Below are 17,936 nucleotides of genomic sequence, written 5' to 3'. Positions count from 1 at the left end.
GCTATAAAATTATGTCAGGGAATAGGGATACACATTATATGTCTTTCATTTGCATTGCATCTCCCCCCCCCCCCCAGCTTTTATTTTCGTTCGAGTAATAGTACAACTCTAATAGTATTACTTATAATAATGTAATTAAAGATGACTTCATTCAGATTTTTTTTTTTTTATTTCATTTTCCAGATTTTTTTCTCTTTTTTTTAGATTTTCATTGGTGGGCCAGTCATAATGGTCCCGCGGGCCTGATGTGGCCCGCGGGCCTGAGGTTGAGTATCACTGCTGTAATGGATACATTACAGGCAATGAAATCTGTATTGATGTAAAGTGATTCTCTGGCAAATACATGGACATTGTACTTGCCAACACCTCAAATACTGAGAATACATGTTTATTAGATAGTAGTGCAGTGATATAGAAAGTTAATTAAACCACTATGCATCATGCCATTTAAAAAGAAAATTGCATTACAACTCGTTGTTGAAACTAAAATGTATGCAGTCCACTTACTGATTCATTACAACAGCAGCCCAACACAAGTAAAAGGCCATTTCAACTACCAGTATGCATGGTGCACAACTTATAGAAATTGTGGCGAGTTAGCATTGGGATACAATACAAGCCCTATAACATGCTTAGTTTCACTTCCAGTTTGTTGAGATGACATTAACCAGCACTGAGGCAAGGATTCATTTGATAAGAGCTTTATTTGAAATATTACAACATATAAAAACTACATACAATTTATTCCACATTGTGTGAAAATTCCAAATACATTTAAAACCACATTTAGAAACATAAGCATGGAATGGTACTGCACTGAATGTCCAACAAGGCTCAAAGCCATCATAAAAATGTTCCAACGCTTCATCAGGTTGTGGAACAAGGCCTAATCCATGACCTCTTCCATCTCCTGCTTCACGATTTCTGTTGGGGAAAAAGGTGATACTAATTAATATGTATAGTTTACTTGTAATCACTCAAGAGAAATAGGTTTAGAACATATTTAACATGTAATCAACATGCTAAACAATAAAGGGCTCACCTGAGGCACTCTCTTCTTTAATCCTCTCCAAGATGCATTTCTTGATCTCTAGTCCTATGGCTCTGGACAGCGGTGGAGGCACAGCATTTCCCACCTTCAACAAAAAAAAACAGGATGAGTTGTCTGTGGCCGAGTGCATGGCAAGTTGGCAACCAACAGTCACGAGTTATTCTTTGAAATGTTTAAATGTAGCCATATAAGAATTACAGGAATAGCAACAAACTGTAGTGGAAAACTACTAAATAAAAAATCCCCATAACATGACATTAAAACCAGCAATCTTAAAATCATGCTTTTAATTATCAAATGCTTTGTCTCTACCACCATGTAAAGTATTTATGCCCCCCGCCCCCCCATATTCAAATGAGGTTAGTGGACTGCCGGTACCTGTCTGTGTTTGTCAAGAACGTTTCCAAAGAAGCGGTAGGTATCAGGGAATCCCTGAGAGCGTGCACACTCCCTCACACTGACCACTCTGTGCTGCTCAGGATGCAGAACACGGCCCTGAAATCAACACCCCATGTTTTATTTCAATGGTCTCAGACAAACAGAGGGATCCCTAACACAGACTAGGGTTAGAGAATCAGTTTGTAAGCTTGTACTGTACAAGCTTACAAACTAGGACACATTTATTTTTTTGTTAAAACTTCGTATGTGGCACCATCAATTCTTCCAAAAGCAATGAGTATTGTATTTTAGCAAAAGGACATACAAATATTCAAGAAATTGCTTTGCATTGTAAGAAAAACATGTTAAATAGGTCACAACACCTGCTTGCCCATGGGCTCAGGGTTGGTGACCGTGGTGCTGAAGAACCCATCCCATTCCAGACGACCGTAGAGTCCAGCCCAGTGATTGTGGCGGTTCCCAGTATGAGGCAGACACCATGGGATTAGGGTGTTGAACTGCCTGTCTGCAGGTTCACATGGCACTCCTGAAACGATACAGAAAACAACCTCATCACCATCTTTCACTCATTCAGTCACTGCAATTTCATAGTTCAAGCAGGGAGATTAATTTCCATACCTCCCGCACAGGTGCAAACGCCCCTCAGTGCACCAGTGCTGCTGCGTCCATTCTTTTTATCAGGATGTGAGAAACGAAGCTTCTTTGTCATGGTGCCATCTTTGAGCCGAACCTCAAGGTTGGGCAGGTCCCTCCAGTCAGAGCCAGGGGCCAAGGGGATGTGACGCATGCGGCCCTCAACCAGAGAACTCATGTCCTGAGAACACAGAGCAGCAGTCATGATCAGTCCACATAAAGCACATTTGCGACACTTTAACTCCTGTAACTTGGTGTGAGGATGCCAACCTTGCAGATGTGGTCTCGGAGGATGGGTTGGTACTGTGTTCCTCTGATTTGCCTCTGGAACCAAGACTGTGGCTCCCCATTGTAGGAGATCTCCAAGGCAGACGCTCCGTTGCGGATCTCTGGCAGGTCTGACATTGCGTCTCGGACGGTGATGGTTCTGTATATTCCTCCATTACCACTGTAGAAGGACAGATGATTTACCACTTGAACTTCTAGCGGTCCTATTCTGGGCAAACATTAAGCCAAAACAAATTTATATTATAGTTAATTTAATTCCAGGTACCGTGTAACGTTGCTGAAGTATTTCCTGTCGTCCACTACGACATTCAAAGAGCAGGCTCTGGGAGCAAATACATGCAGAGGCTCGGGGTAAAGAGGAAGCTTCTCCCCAGGAGCTGCAGCCAGGAAGATGGCCCTGCGGCGGGTCTGGGCTACCCCGTATTGACCAGCCTGATAGGAGGTGACCACATAGTTAATCATATTGGTATGGACTAGTAGTGTGCCTGTTGCAATAATAGAAATACCATTTAGGCGTGATTTAGCAGATGCGCTTACACAGAACTACCTAGAACATAAAACCTGGTATGATGTAAAGGGCATGAACCTAGTCAAAAGACAGCACTGATTGTTTTCTTAACAAATGTACTATGAATCAACAATAATATTAGGCAGACATCGAACCCAACCACTTACAATCTAAACCATCTAAAACACTTAAAAATAAGCAAACGACATGCATTGAAGGCATCTGTGGACAAGTAAAGAATAAGTGCATATATTAGTTTATAATTGTTTTTGGGAAGGTTGGTACTTGTCACCACCAGGAGGTGTATAATTCAGACCCACCTGAAGGACACCAAATGTACACTGGTAACCCATGCGCACCAGACAGCGTAGGGTGAGCTTCAATACCATGGAACTTTTGAATGAGACAAAGTTCCTCACGTTCTCAAGCAGGAAGAACTTGGGTCTGTAGTAGTCACAGTAACTGCAAGAAAAGGAGGAAAGACTTAAGCCTTAAAGCATTTGGCAAAAACCAGGATGCCAAGCAGTGACTATAGTCACCGTTGGGTCGAATGGTAAAACTTGGTCATTTCATCACAAGCTCATTAATAATTGATTGGTTACGAATCTATAAAAACTCACATACACTTAGGCAAGCTCACAACGCATTGCGATGTGGTGTGAGCTTTAAGATAACAAATGGCTTATGCCATTTTTGCTACTTTGTGACAGTCATTAATTACATTAATTTAGATTGTCTTATTGATCTACATGTTTTCTGCCAAACAGCAACGATATACATTTGATATATACTTGTGACTAAATCCATGTTCTAGCAACAAACCTCAGATAGGACACCACAAGGGAGTTCTTGAACATAGAGTAAGTGCGCGAGTTGAAACGGTTCATGCCACTGAAGCCCTGGCAGGGGGGGCCGCCACAAAGCATTTCCACCTCGCCTTTCTGAGGCAGCCTCTGGCCCAGAGAGTTAGTCTTCTCCCCAGACATGACCAGCTTGAGCAGAACGTTGCAGTCCTCAGTGAACACTGTGGTGCCAGGGTTGTTCAGCCTGAAGGCCTGTGCTGCAGGCTCCCACATCTCTATGGCCCAACAAGTCTCAGAGATACCTATGGGCAGATGGCATTCACCATTACACATCCAAAAGGCCCATGTACAATATTACACATGCCATTAAAAAAGAAAGAAAAAAGGAGTAGTGTGCAAGCGTCAGAGCTCTGTGTGTTCCTAAGTGTAATTTGCCAGGAAGTAGAGCACTCACCAGCCTGGTGGAAACCTTCAGATAGCCCACCACAGCCCGAGAAGACATCCAGTGTGCGATACTTGGGTACTTTAGGCGTCTGCGATTCTTGAGCATCTGGTTTCTCCTGTGCAGTAGAGGCCTTACCTTTGCCTTTACCTGACAGACAAGTTTTGATTAATTTCAGGAAGCAAAACAGTTAACAGGACACTTGATGACAAACTAATCGTTCCCCCCTTTACCTTTTCCCTTGCCCTTCCCTTTTCGAACAGCTGAGCGGGCATGGTTTGGTGGGTCTTCAAAATTCTTGGTCTTGGCATTGTAAGCCTGTGGGTGACGACAACTTCATTGGCCAAAGTACTAGCACTCAGGTATTTAACTTTCATAATATGGTGTAGATACTCATTTTAAACCATCTACCAAAATACAGTAAATTGCAATAGCACTCAAAGGGCTGTATTTTGCGTGTCTTAAGTACCAGGTCTTATTACTTAACTTAAAACCTGGAGGTGTGGTCAATGCTCTTTGGCCACTCAGAATAGCCAAATGGCATTGATCACGCCTCCAGGTCTTAAGTTAAGTAATAAGACCTGGTACTTAAGACACGCAAAATACAGCCCATAAACTCCTAACCGAAGAAACATCACAAGCATCACTGATCCTTACCAGATCCTTACCAGATCCAGATCCTTACCTCAAGGAAGTAGAATCGGTCAGTTCCACCACTGGAGAAGTCCTGGACAGACTCATTGAGGTCCTCTGAATACTCGACATGACATTTGCCCAGCAGCTCCGACATGCTGACTGTCACCTCCTCATCGCTCCAGTATAGCTGGTTGACGTCAGTGTGATAACCGGCTTTCATGCCTTTGTGAGTGTTCTCAGGCCTGGAAGTAGGACGACACAATCGGAAAGGTTCAATTCACACAATATTCTCATATAGGATCCCAAAAAAAATCCATTCATTTAGCAAAATGTGTAACATTTTATAGTTTCATAAATAATTGTCGAACAGATTACAAAAGTGGAGAAACTTGCCTGTAAAACTTGTAGAGTCGCAGTTTGACCTCCGACGTGTCAGACTTGCCATTGCTGCGTCTGTGACAGAAGATCTCCTTGACGCGACCGATACGGAAGGGCTCTGGAGCGTCCTGGTTGGATCCCTTTATGTAGTCTGAGGACTTCCTATAGTACTCTGGATACAACTCTTCATCCACATCCTCCTTCCTGTGAGTACGCTTCACTGGACTGGCTGCTTTCACACTGGGAAAACGCATCACAACATGAAATTACACCGTTGTTGATCGAGGGAGAGACAGGGGAGGAATACAGAGACCCTACAGAGAACCCTACCTACGTGGCACGTAACACCCACCCATGGGAAGGTTTGTCTCATTTTAACTTAAGAGTTGAAGGCAGTGGTTCTGTCACCCAAGGAACAGCTCAAATGTCAGTGCTTTAAGTTATTGGCAGGAATACTTCCCCAGTTCCAGTTATCCGACACACCTGTCCACTGTAGGTGTGCAGAAGACTTTCTTCTAAGGAATATCTCCAACATGCATGTTTACACAGGGACAACCTGCAAACTTAACAAAGCCCCCCCCCCCCCCCCCCCCCATCCAGAACCCGTGTGAAGTGAGGGGTGCTAATTAATTAAAGTCTAACTCATGATTAGGTGATGACAAAACATTAAATTCTCTAAACAAACATTGAACTAAAGACAAACATTAAACCTGTATATAGGAGGGGCTAGCACCCCTCATAATAGCCGGCGTCTGCCCCACTCACCTGAAATTAAAGGCCTCGGGAGGCAGGTACACACTGTCTCCCACCCTGAACTGATGTCCTTTAAAGAGGGCCAGCGCATACAGAGCCTTGGAGTCACTGTCATTGTTGTCCAGGGGTTCGAATGCACGAGGAGTCTCCATTTCTTCCTTTTCTCTCATTTTAGTACAGCTGGCACAGAATCTAATAAATAAAGAACATAAACTCATACACGTTGCCACCAAAAAGACCAATAGGTTCAACAGTGTTACAGAACACCGATGCTCACCTGAACTTGGACTCTTCAGATGGCGTGAAAGTGGGCGGAGTTTCAAAACGGGAACACACCGGCTCATACCAGAACTGGTAGAAGAAGCTCTTGCCATCGTCCTCGATCACCTTCAGGTCCTCCTCCACTCCCCCCTGTTGAAAACAAACTCAATATGAAGGCTTGATATATACACGTCTTTAGTAAGTGTATCGGACCCTCTGCAATAGAGCCTTCCATGTGGCAGGCCCTGCCCTTTGGAACTCTCCCCCATTGGAGATTTGCCAGACATTCAAGCCTGCACTGACGTGACATTTGTATACTCTGGCTTTTGGCAATTAGTTTGTTTGTTTTTCTGTATTGTAAAGAGTCCATGGGCTTCTTATGGGTTATATTAAGTCATGAATTGAAACAACTTTCTTAGTCATGCAACCATGATGCTCACCAAAAGTTGTGCTGAGAGTTATATAGAATATAAATTTAGGCTCAACCTTCAGTGCACCCGTACCTCCATAAACCAGTTGTCAGACGGAGCCTTGTACATGACACTGACTTTGCCCATCACATAGTTGAGCTGCATGTCTTCACACTCTTCCACGAGCATCAGCTCCAGTGGATCAGAGGACTCTCCGAGCACAGTGTCAGTGCCACGGTGGAACCAGTGTGCGTGGAACATCTTGCCATTATTATCCTCCCACAGGGAAGTGATTCTACAACCAACAGAAACTAGTTAGAAACAATGGACAGACGCTACCTCAGGACACCAATTAGCCTAACCACTTTCAATCTGGTGTCCATACTTCAGGCATGCAATTATAGGTATAAGCTATATTTGAGCTTGCGACACTGTAGTGTGACAATATAAAAATAGGGCTCAAGTGGTTATTTACAGAGATATTTCTGAAAATGTTAACATACCGTGCCAGGTAGAGGGGAATGGTTGGGTCCTCTGAAGAGACTGACACGCATTCACCCACCTCCAACACCTCATCATTCAGACGCACTTTGTTGTAATACCGCTTCTTCCCCTCAGTCTAAGAGACGAAAGGGGGGGGGGGGGGGGGGGGAGAATAATCATACCAGTTTCCAAGACAGAGCAGGGAAATATGTTGCAAACCAAAACTGCAGAAACAATCCATTACCTTAACCGGCTCTCCGATCCATGCTAGCTTGCTCTGGGTCTGCTTCTTTCTCTTGGACTGGGACACCTTCTTTTTTGGGGCTTTTATGGGCAGCACATCCTCTTCCTCAATCATCTCGTCATCCTCTGCCAACTTCACAGCAAGATTAGGACATCTACACAAGGGGGGGTGGGGGAAGAAACCATTCTTTACTTATTCCAAGCCACAACCTCATCTTGAGAAGGTATGGTATGAGAGATTGTCTAACCTTCTCTGTTTACAAGCCTGCTTGCTTTTCCCACTTCCTCCAAATTTGATCATGTCCTTGCAAGCTGCACACTTGCCACAGTCAGGAGCTTGGCAAACCTTAAAATGGGACAGAACATGAGCAGGACATTTTCACCTATATCTAATCCCGGAGCGGTTGCACAAAGACCCGCCCAGCAGGGCCAGCACAGCAATTTGCACTGTCTATGCAAATTGCAATGCATTTGTCTGGTTAGTGGTCTGGTTAATCAGGCTATTGGATTTGGTGTCCATTCTTCGATAAGGGAAAAAAAAATACTTTGATTATTCTGACAAACGGAACCAATTATGGCACCTACCTCACAGACACCACAGCGATGCCTCTTAATGCCTCCCTCTTTATTGATCTGATCAATCTGATCAGAGAAGAAGGTGTCAAAGATCTGGTAGACCAGTTTAGTGGTAGTGGCTCTAGTGGGCCCTTTGCTGTCCTTCTCTATCTTGGTTGGGTGGCGAATAGCCTGTCTCCTTGCAGCTCTCCTGTAGGTGTAACAAAGCAGGCGTTTTAGAGAACGGGCCAAATATGGCTCATAATATTAGAGGATGGTCCAATTATGGACCCTCGCCCTAAACAAGCCACATCAGCTTATAGGGCCATGCAACGTGAGTAACAAGCAGACAAAACAAGACAAAGTACAGATGTATACAATGCAGAGTTCGTGTTAGAAGTCGACTGACAGTTTCAACACCATCAAAGCGGAGAAAACTCACAGAAAAATCACTGTTGAGTATCACCAGTAGATGAAGAGCATACGTTATTGGTCTATGAACCATTTGATAAAATATATATTCAATGAGAGGCTAACCCCAAGTTATGAATTTGAGATTAGCCCATCTAACTGTAAATTATAATTTGAGAAAAATCTTACCTTCCTTTCCCATTTACTTTTAATTGAGAATAAATTAACAGAAAGTGTGCATTAATTTTTTTAATCCATGAGTCACTACAACCCGTTCTTTAAATCAATCTCATATAATGTACTATTAGCTTTTGATTAGGCTTCTGATTATCTTTGTTATATACATTTAATGCAATATTGGTGTGCAATGTTATTCTTTCTGGTTAACAGTTTATGATTTACATATTACATCTATACAGTTCTAGCACGAACTCTGTAGAAATGTTCCCATATGACTTGACAACCTAAACGTCACACTAAACCACAAACAAGTTGAGGATGCAGTCGCAGTGAGGCCTACCTACCAGTGCAACAGCATGCTGCATTAGGAAATGTTAGAGGAATGTTAGGGAGAACAGTGTACAGAAAGCAAAAAATAAAATACATCGATTCAAAACTCTAGTCAGAGACACTCTTGGCAACAACACTGCCGCTTCAAAGTTTACATACACCACTACTAGTGAATTTAACAAAGTATGATTCTTGGCCACGCACAACCCAGCTATGTACCATCTACAGTACACCAAGACTAAAAAGAACCCCACCATTGGTGCTGTAGACTCCAGCACCAATGGGAATTTCATTTTTTAAGATTCGTTTTTGGCTTTTGTGCCTTTGATAGTTACAGTGAAGACAGACTTTAGGAAAGAGGGAGAGACATGCAGCAAAGGTAGTCATGAACGGGACTCAAACACGCGACACGTTGTCAGGCAAGAGCCTATATGTGGCATGCGCCTGGATCACTAGGCCAGCAGGCGCCCCATGGTGAAATTTCTAATCAAGAGTTTAGATCTTTACTAGGTCACATCTCATTAAAAGGAGAAATCACAAGGCGGTCAATGTTAGGCGGGACAGGGAGTGCTTTTACATTCACACCAACCCATATGCAACAACTTCTTGAGTAAAAGTTGGAGTAAATGTAAACCAGGGCTCATTACCGTAATTGCACTAAGCATGTGAACATTAAAATTATATCCCCGATTACTTCCGAGTAATGAGCACATAGTTGTCATATTTATCCATGAGCCCCACCTCTTGCCAAGAGTGACTCCAGCCAGCTTGATGAGATCTCTCATGCAGGGGGTAACGATGACGGGCTGCTCATCCGAGTCCCCAGCCTCATCATAACTCTCCACCTGCTCCACCACAAACTGGGCATGGCGCAGCAGCGTGTCTTCAGTGAAGCGGTTGAAGTTGAGCCCTGCAGGAGGCACTGTGGTCTGTAGGCAAGAGGGGAGCAAGAGTTTGGTCAGTGCTGTGGCTGGGCCAACATCAAGTTTGACTTCTCTTATTCTGCTCTGAAAATGAGCAGATAATGTATCTGAATTTAAATAAAAATCATCCAACTATATAGCTTGCTGCTTAGCAGAAAAGGACATTTTATTTTCGTGAACAGAAAGGACAAACAGATGACAGCTTCCTGTCTCGGATTTCGGTAGGCATCGTTCCAGACTATATAGCATTCGGAGATCGTAGAATGGCTACACGAGAATAGACCAATCCTAACCTCGATCTTGTTAAGGAGGTCCTCATAAGAAACGTCAGGGTTCTTCTGCAGGAATTCTACCACTATCTTGCTCATGTAGATCTTTTCCTGCATCACTGCAAAGATGTAGGCATACTCCTCACTGGACTGCATCAGGATGTAGTCAGCAAAGGCTGGGGAAGAAAAGTATGGGACATCAGACACGGAAAGGCCAACCTAAATAAGACAACGAGAGAACTTGGCATGTGTCACTACCTGTAGTGAAGCCAATTAAGGCCTTTTCTCCACCATCAAAGCCAGTGATCCACCAGGCATTGATAGGTCCAAGCTTCTTGGCAGGAACTCCACCTATCACAACACATTATATCGTCAATTAAACGTGTTTTTTGCGGTTGACCCAAAGATAATTTTGAGTCAATCACAAGGTTTTGATTGACACATTTAAAACAAAAACAGTACCATCCAAGCAGGGGTTGTCATCGTAGATCGGTTTGACTACACAGCTGAAGTAGAGCTCCACATTCTTCTCAATCAACCCAGAGTCAAAAGGACAAAGATGGCCACGCTTGTCATACACACTGCAAGACACAACAGTTCATGATGCTAGATATAATGATCACAGCACCATCAGTCACAGGACAAAAAAACTACAAGATGTTGTGAGGCAGTAGTACTCACCTGAAGTTTGTGATTTTGTGCTGTGGCAGGTCTTCATAGTTCTCAAAGCCATCTTCATTTGCATCAAACAGGGAGAGGCGCTCATCAGTTAACATTTCTGGTTCATCCAGCTGTAGATGCAGACATGTTATATACAATTAAATTACACCAATTAGGATATCATTTTACAACATACAAAAGCTTTCACTCATTAGGCTGGACAGACGCATGCATGACGGCTGGACTTCAGACACTCAAGACATCCAAGTGACAAATGAGTTTAAGTATTCAGGTGGACTCGGATATATTATATTTGACCATGAATGTAGAATGTGATTTCTCACCGCATTATCAGGATCACCCTGAAATAACTTCAGGTCCGAGTCATCCAGGTACTGTCTGCAGTCTGGACATTTAGGGGGTGGTGCCTTGGGGGGGCGGGGGGAGAAAGAAAAAAGAATAAGCCATACTGACAATGACAGATAATGTATATAGCATTTTTATATACATTAGGATAGGGCATTACCTTGGCTGCAGAGACTGGCTTAGTTGCAACACTCTTGGATTCTTCCACAGCCATGCTGTACAGATAACACGTTTGTTGTTAAATCAAAAACAAAGAAAACAATGAGCTCATCCATTTTCAAAGAGCAGGACACTTACATTTCATCTGAATCCACCTTAAGACGTTTCTCTTCCCGGGAATCTTTGGAATCCTCCACCTTAAGACGTTTCTCTTCCCGGGAATCTTCGGAATCTTCCACTTCAAGGCGTTTTTCAGACTGAAATATATGAGCCAGCTTATTAAGTAACTTTCAACGCTTACAGTGACCTGAAATATGAGCCAGCTCGTTATTAACTTTCAATGACCTGGTATCAACTGCCAATACTTCCTCACCTCTTTAATAACTTCTTTAGCCTCTGTAACTTCTCCATTCACCTCATCTGACTTGCGCTTTTGCCTGTTAGGAATGAGATAAATATTTAAAAAAAAAGGTAAAATAAATAAAAAAGGGTCATGTGGCTCAATATGGATCTCAAGACTGAAATCAATGTTGTCAACTTATTAAACAGATATACTTACACTTTGGAGAACATGGACAAGATGGTGGGCTGTTTCCCACCGTTTCTTGTGACTCTTGCACTGGCAGGAGATTCTACAAGAAAAAAAACACACATTATTTGGTTCTACACCATCCTATGCCATTTGAGGTGCATTGTGGAAGGTGTAGTTTAGGCGAGCTTACTTTTGGAGTCAGAGTCTGCCTTGCTCCTGCGTCCCCCCTTCCCTTTGGGAGCCGAAGGAGACTTCATTGTGTCGGCTTCCTCCTGGGTGTCCATGGTTACCTCTCCGTTGTCCTCTTCCTTATGGGAGCCGTTGGTAGCAAAGCCATTGATCTTCCCGTTCTGCTCGACGCCGTCAGCATGTGAACCGTTCTCCAACGGCAGTGCTTTCCCCAGTAAGGCCTTGACTTTGGAGAGGTAGCCCTCCTGTCAGGTGTGCACACACAGAGCATGGGGCCAATGAGCATGAGGGTTGGGATCCGGTAAAGAGGTGAGTGGAACTCTTATCATACATCCTCCATTCATTGTCATGGGAATTTGTGTAAGATCAATATACTGATTTGCTCATACACATGATGTAAATTCTCCATTCATTGTTAATGTTAGAACAAAAATCTACACTATAGTTGAATATAGGAGGGGCTAGAGCTCCTCAAAAAAAGGGGGTGCTCTTATCATACATCATCTCATTCTGGCCAATGGCACATCTCCCACACAATCACGCCGGCCAATCACAATTCACATCCTCACTTTTGTCTTCAATGTTTGTGTCAGTCTATGGTTTACACAGACCATCAAAGCTGGGCATAGGAGGGGCTAGCGCCTCCCAAAAATGGGACTAAATGGACTTGGGTTACAGACCTTTAAGGGTCCATTTGAAACCCACCATAGGAATTGTTAAATGTAACCGTTAATAGATAATAAAGAACCGTGATCGCTGAAATCAAACCCTATAGGATGGATCAGTTAGGCGCAATTTGCAATTTTATAAATAATGGGATGAATCTAGAGTTGCAATACCCTCCATTGCTTCCCTACTCATCCAAATGGGGGCAGGTATAAATAAGATTTATCTTCTTCCTGCTCCTTTTCCGATATGGAATATGTAAATAAAAATGTAAAATGAATATAATCATGTAAAACCATAACTGAAATAAATAAATATGAAATGAAATGGCTTTTGCGATCTGCTTGTATTAAACGACGATAAACTCACCAACATTGCAGCTTGAATTATCCTCTTTCAATCTGCCAAGCAAATGTTTCATAAAAATCCACCATAGACATGTTATGAGCTACTTTCTGTCAAGAAATTCTGTGCAGGAGATTATTTGTGTGTTGGAGTTTTTATTAACAGGTCGCGCTGCTGCAGCCTGCATTATTTGCAAATTCGAAACAGGTGGTACACAAGGCCGTTCAGTGACTTCGATGAGTGCCTCAAAACTCCAAAACTTAGAAGAATCACCTGCACAGAATTTCTTGACAGAAAGTAGCTCATAACATGTCCACTGGATTTTTATGAAACAAACGCTGGGCAGATTGAAAGAAGATAATTCAAGCTCTCTCTACAGCTGCAATGTTGGCGAGTTTAACGTTGTTTAATACAAGAAGATCCCAAAAGCAATTTGGATGAGTAGGGAGTCAATGGAGGGTATTGCAACTCATCCCATTATTAAAAGAAATCTAGAGTTGCAAATTGCAGCTAGGATCAGAGTATGCGAGAATGTGCAGACAGTTACTAACCAATGAGATCTCTGAACTTTTCATCTTCTCCTCCAGGCTGGTCAGCTGTTCCTGGGCATCCACATGCAGAAAGTCCTGAACCAACTTGATCTTCTCTTTCATAAGATCCTGAAAATTTGAATTTATTAACTAAAGATAGCATGTTGTGACTAGTACACACACATATATATATATATATATATAGCAAGCAATCATAAAATACAATATTAAAGTTAAAAATAATTACAGTATTCAGGTTTAACACAGAACCCAGTTTGTGTGAAACATGTTAATCATTCCAAATCCATCAACTTTACTTTGGCAGACTTTTTAAAGTAATGAAGTGGGGATCCTTTTCCATAAATAATTAAAGCTATCAGGTGACAGGTCCCACTGTCATTTATAAACACATCGATTCACCTCGTCTGAAACGCCATCCTCCTCCAGCACCTGCAGCCTGTGAAAACGAGAAACAGTCATTTTAAGGCTAAATACAGTTGACATGGCCGTGTACCGTTAGTTTCGCCGACAAACAAAAGCCAAGTAGCAGTCATGTCGCAAGAAACGATCAATGAGCGTCAAGTTCATTAGCGGTGTTTGTTTTCCCGTGGCGGGGCCACTGACTGGACCGCTTGGAACCAAACTTCCTGAGTGGCGCCAAATCTCCCACGTAGTTTAATCCAAACGCGCTACGTTCCTTCATAACAGTTTGAACGATCTGATCCCGCTGTTATTGTCATCTCTCAGTCTGTCGCAACACTCCATGTCATTATCAAGTGGGAGCAGGCTAACGTTAGCCACAAACGGCTAACGCATGTATTGTACCCGCCAACTTAGAAGCATCGGTTTGCCGTAACAGTGGAGCAAATTACCCAAGTTTAAACACAGCGTGTGATAATCATCGTAGTGCTCATGATTTGCATTGAATAACAACGCCGCATGCATGCTACATTGTGTTTTATTGTTATTAGCATCCAGGTTTTACTGTACCTTTTCCTAACATCCTCAGGGAGAGACACGCAGGTCTTGCTTTGCATTGTAAATGTCTATCTAAACGTGGCAGAACAAAAGATAAAAGTGTGTTTTTAAAATCGGTAAAAAACAAGGTTAAAATCTCGGCCGTGTTGACAGCAGTGTCAGTGCTGTGTGTTGGATCAGAGATGCTATAAGCACTGGGCGCGCGGGCCGTCTTTTCGCGCGGAAACCCGGGTATTTTGGAATGTACCACACTGGACAGATAGATAGGGGCCATGTGTACACTGTGAGGTGGAATATTTCATCGCCACCTTCGTTAGCTACACCAGAACACACATTTGCATTATTCAGTAGTGCTCTTTTCCCCAAGCATGATTTGTAAACTGTTAAAGCTCGAGAAAAATAGCAAGTTTATGGAATTAATTTCCCATAACAATCCCCCCCGTATTATTTGGGCGGATGTGGTAGACAAATGACCAGGCGGAAGCAATCTGTTTATTTGACCAATACATAAATGGTTCTTTACAAGCAATTTGACCCATTGATGTGGTTGTTTATTTCATTTATTCTCTCTATGTCTACCTGTTCTCGATGGATTGTTGCGTGTGCTTTGTTTAGAAGGGTAGTAGTTCTTGGCTCGCTGGTGTTGCTATGTCTGACAAGCCATGCCTTGCAGAGCAATAGATCCCCACACTAGTGAATTAATAATAATAATGAACGAGTGAACAACATGGACTGTTGTCGACGAAATTAAACTAGAAACCAAGGCCAATTTCCATGTTTAGCAGCTCCCCTGTATTTTACAGCTGTTTCTATCTTCAACACAAGGTGGCAGCATGTGCTCATTATTAGACATCTGAAGTCAGTTGTTTGCTTGATTAAAGAAAGACCTATAGTAAAGTGAGAAATGCAATAATCTTGATTAATTTGATAATTTCATATCTGTAGATCTAGCGGCTAGCCTGATCAGTGATCACAGCTACAATCTGTGATCAATGTATGTTTTTTTATGATCATATGTATGTTTTTCTGTCTTTTTTTCAATGATGACCCTGGGAACTGAGTTCCAAAATGTCCTATGGCATTGTGCAAATGGCAAATAATGTCTATTCTATTCTACAATCTGACCCCATATCATTTCAGTCCAAAGGCCCACATTACATTGTACATTTGTAACTGATTTCACACTGAGCAATGGACAGCTCATTGTCAAACATCATTCACCATATGGGAAATGTTTTGTGTTGTAGCTGTGTCCTCTGTGTGTGTGTGTGTGTGTGTGTGTGTGTGTGTGTGTGTGTGTGTGTGTGTGCGTGTGTGCGTGCGTGCGTGCGCGCGCGTGCGTGCGTGCGTGCGTGCGTGCGTGCGTGCGTGCGTGTGTGTGTGTGTTTGTTTGTTTGTTTGTTTGATTGATTGATGTATTTATTAACAGATTGATTGAATTCAATACAAAAATGTTAACTGTGGACGACACATAAAGCATTACACTTGTTTACAATAGGGTCCACCATGTTCAATTCATCATAACATTTAGAGACATACTACCATATACACTTTACTTGTACGTCTATTTAGACAGGTACATGGGTATCTTGGTGGTGCATCGAATCTTGTGGACCAGACCCATTGCAAGATGCTGTACTCTCTCGTCAAGTCCCCAGCCTGTCAAAGTGGGCAGGGGTGAGGTGGGTTCGGGGGGTGAGACCCACTAGTAGCCTGACCAGTTTGTTTTGGGAAGTCTGGAGCCTTGTTTTAAAGGTGCATGCATGCATAGTGGAAGAAACCTTGTATGAGGGCTCCTGTAAGGGTCTTCAAGGTGTTTTTGTTGTGAGGAGATCCTGTATAGGAATCTTGTTCTTTGGTTGACTTTTTTGATTACCTTGGTAGCCATTTCATCGCTGGAAAGATTTGCCTACAGGATGGATCCTAGCTAATTTCATCATTTCGTGTGATAATATTTTCACACACTCTAACCAAGAAGCCATCTGCCTTGCTGATCACTATTTGATCCAAAAATAATGGATTCAGTTCTTACCAGGTGTAAAGATAGTTTGTTATCAGCGAGTCAGGTGCAGATTCAGATTCAGATTCAGATTCTGTGTGTGTGTGTGTGTGTGTGTGTGTGTGTGTGTGTGTGTGTGTGTGTGTGTGCGTGTTCGCCATAGATCTACAAGATCACAAATTACAATATGTGTTGCATTGCAACGCGTTGTTAGCTTGTAGATCTGCTATTATTTGCGAATCAATTTGTGTAAGTGAAGTAAGTGTATCAAATGCACTCTTTACAGGATAGTTTTATCAATTAGCCTATAGAGGGTTTAAGTGGTACTGAATTTGCAGCTAAAAAAAGATAATTAATTCCTAGTGTATAACGGAGGACATTTAAATCACTGATTGATACGATTATTGTGAGTGTTTTTTTATCACAATAATCGATAAACTATAATAACGATTATCGGCCCATCCCTAGTGTGCATGAGTGTGTGTGTGTGTGTGTGTGTGTGTGTGTGTGTGTGTGTGAGAGAGAGAGAGACAGACAGAGATTATGACATTATATGCTTTAAAAGTTAATTAAACATTTAAGGATATCAATGCTTACACTACTTAAATGTAACCACAAGTTTGTTCTGTCTGTGTTTAAGACTGTTTATTTCTGAATGTGCCCAAGGGCCTTGTGCTTATGTTTGGTTTCATAAGACGTTTCTTAAGCTGGCCTGTAGCCTACCATATATTATAGGGCTGAGCATATATGATGTGTTCTCTGCTATGGACATCTTTGTGTATACAACTTCACCTACAGGTTTCAGAGTGTGATGTCACATCCTGCAGGGCACTGGAAAAACTTGGCAGACTTCCCAGCACTTTCCTCCTGGGGCTGATTCAGCCAATGTTCCCACCCAGGAATCCTGGATGTCTGACAGCAACCAGGCCCTACTCTCCCAAGGCCACTCTCTGTCAGCCTTTCCCCTCACCCCAAGCTTCCCCATAAGCCAAGAAGACGTCTCCCAGGGCCTCTTTTCACGTCTGATTTACACTTCACCATACAGCAGTGTCGAATGCTGAAAATAGTCAACTTACAAACTCACGACGAGCTGTGGATACAGTGTTGTGAGCTTGTAGCTGTGCTATAGGCATCAGGCTCCCAGACATAAATCAGGCATCAGTCTCCTCCCAGACAACACCCCCTACCACACCCCGCTTACCCCTGCTCACTGGCTGCTGACAATCCTCTGCCCACCCTCCCATCATATAAATCCCTTTTTTCCACACAAGCCTTAAAGCGATTGAACAATATTTTAAAAAGTGAGAGGGCCATGATTAATGGGCTGAGACATTTTGCATGGTGCTGTCTTCATGTTGAAGCATGCACTTTTCTGACCTTGTCAGAGCATGTTTGTATTGAACACCACTTTTTTGATTACCTCTTTGGATCCAGGCACAATACGGAGGCATCTGCAGACCCTACTCTGCAGATAATAAACTGCCGTTTATCTCCACAGATGTTATACCATACACAGATTACGCATACGCATTCTACAGCATTCTCTCTGAACACCC

General features: G+C 42.7%; 1 protein-coding gene across 1 annotated transcript; it reads right to left on the bottom strand.

Annotated features, from left to right (window-relative positions):
• Nucleotides 1–691: 691 nt before the first annotated feature.
• Nucleotides 692–14,585, bottom strand: dnmt1 (DNA (cytosine-5-)-methyltransferase 1). The gene is made up of 34 exons (XM_080775654.1): nt 14,394–14,585; nt 13,824–13,860; nt 13,425–13,532; nt 11,864–12,107; nt 11,701–11,773; nt 11,515–11,578; nt 11,280–11,398; nt 11,143–11,197; nt 10,961–11,044; nt 10,638–10,747; nt 10,419–10,537; nt 10,215–10,307; nt 9,981–10,132; nt 9,506–9,693; nt 7,874–8,054; nt 7,537–7,634; nt 7,290–7,443; nt 7,066–7,181; nt 6,656–6,857; nt 6,169–6,302; nt 5,904–6,083; nt 5,154–5,378; nt 4,810–5,002; nt 4,358–4,442; nt 4,137–4,274; nt 3,702–3,984; nt 3,200–3,341; nt 2,637–2,803; nt 2,354–2,531; nt 2,069–2,264; nt 1,813–1,976; nt 1,430–1,546; nt 1,043–1,136; nt 692–924 (listed from the first exon to the last, which is right to left on the bottom strand). The coding sequence occupies exons 1-34, from the start codon at nt 14,438–14,440 to the stop codon at nt 887–889; spliced, it is 4,578 nt and encodes a 1,525-aa protein (XP_080631780.1). The 5' UTR covers nt 14,441–14,585; the 3' UTR covers nt 692–886.
• Between the last annotated feature and the right edge of the window lie 3,351 nt (nt 14,586–17,936).

This window comes from Protomyctophum bolini (genome assembly GCF_963924005.1).
Source record: "Protomyctophum bolini genome assembly, chromosome: 11".
Classification (NCBI taxonomy): domain Eukaryota; kingdom Metazoa; phylum Chordata; class Actinopteri; order Myctophiformes; family Myctophidae; genus Protomyctophum; species Protomyctophum bolini.
The sequence above is the reverse complement of the archived record's forward strand: the minus strand, read 5'-3'. Positions and strand labels throughout refer to the sequence as shown.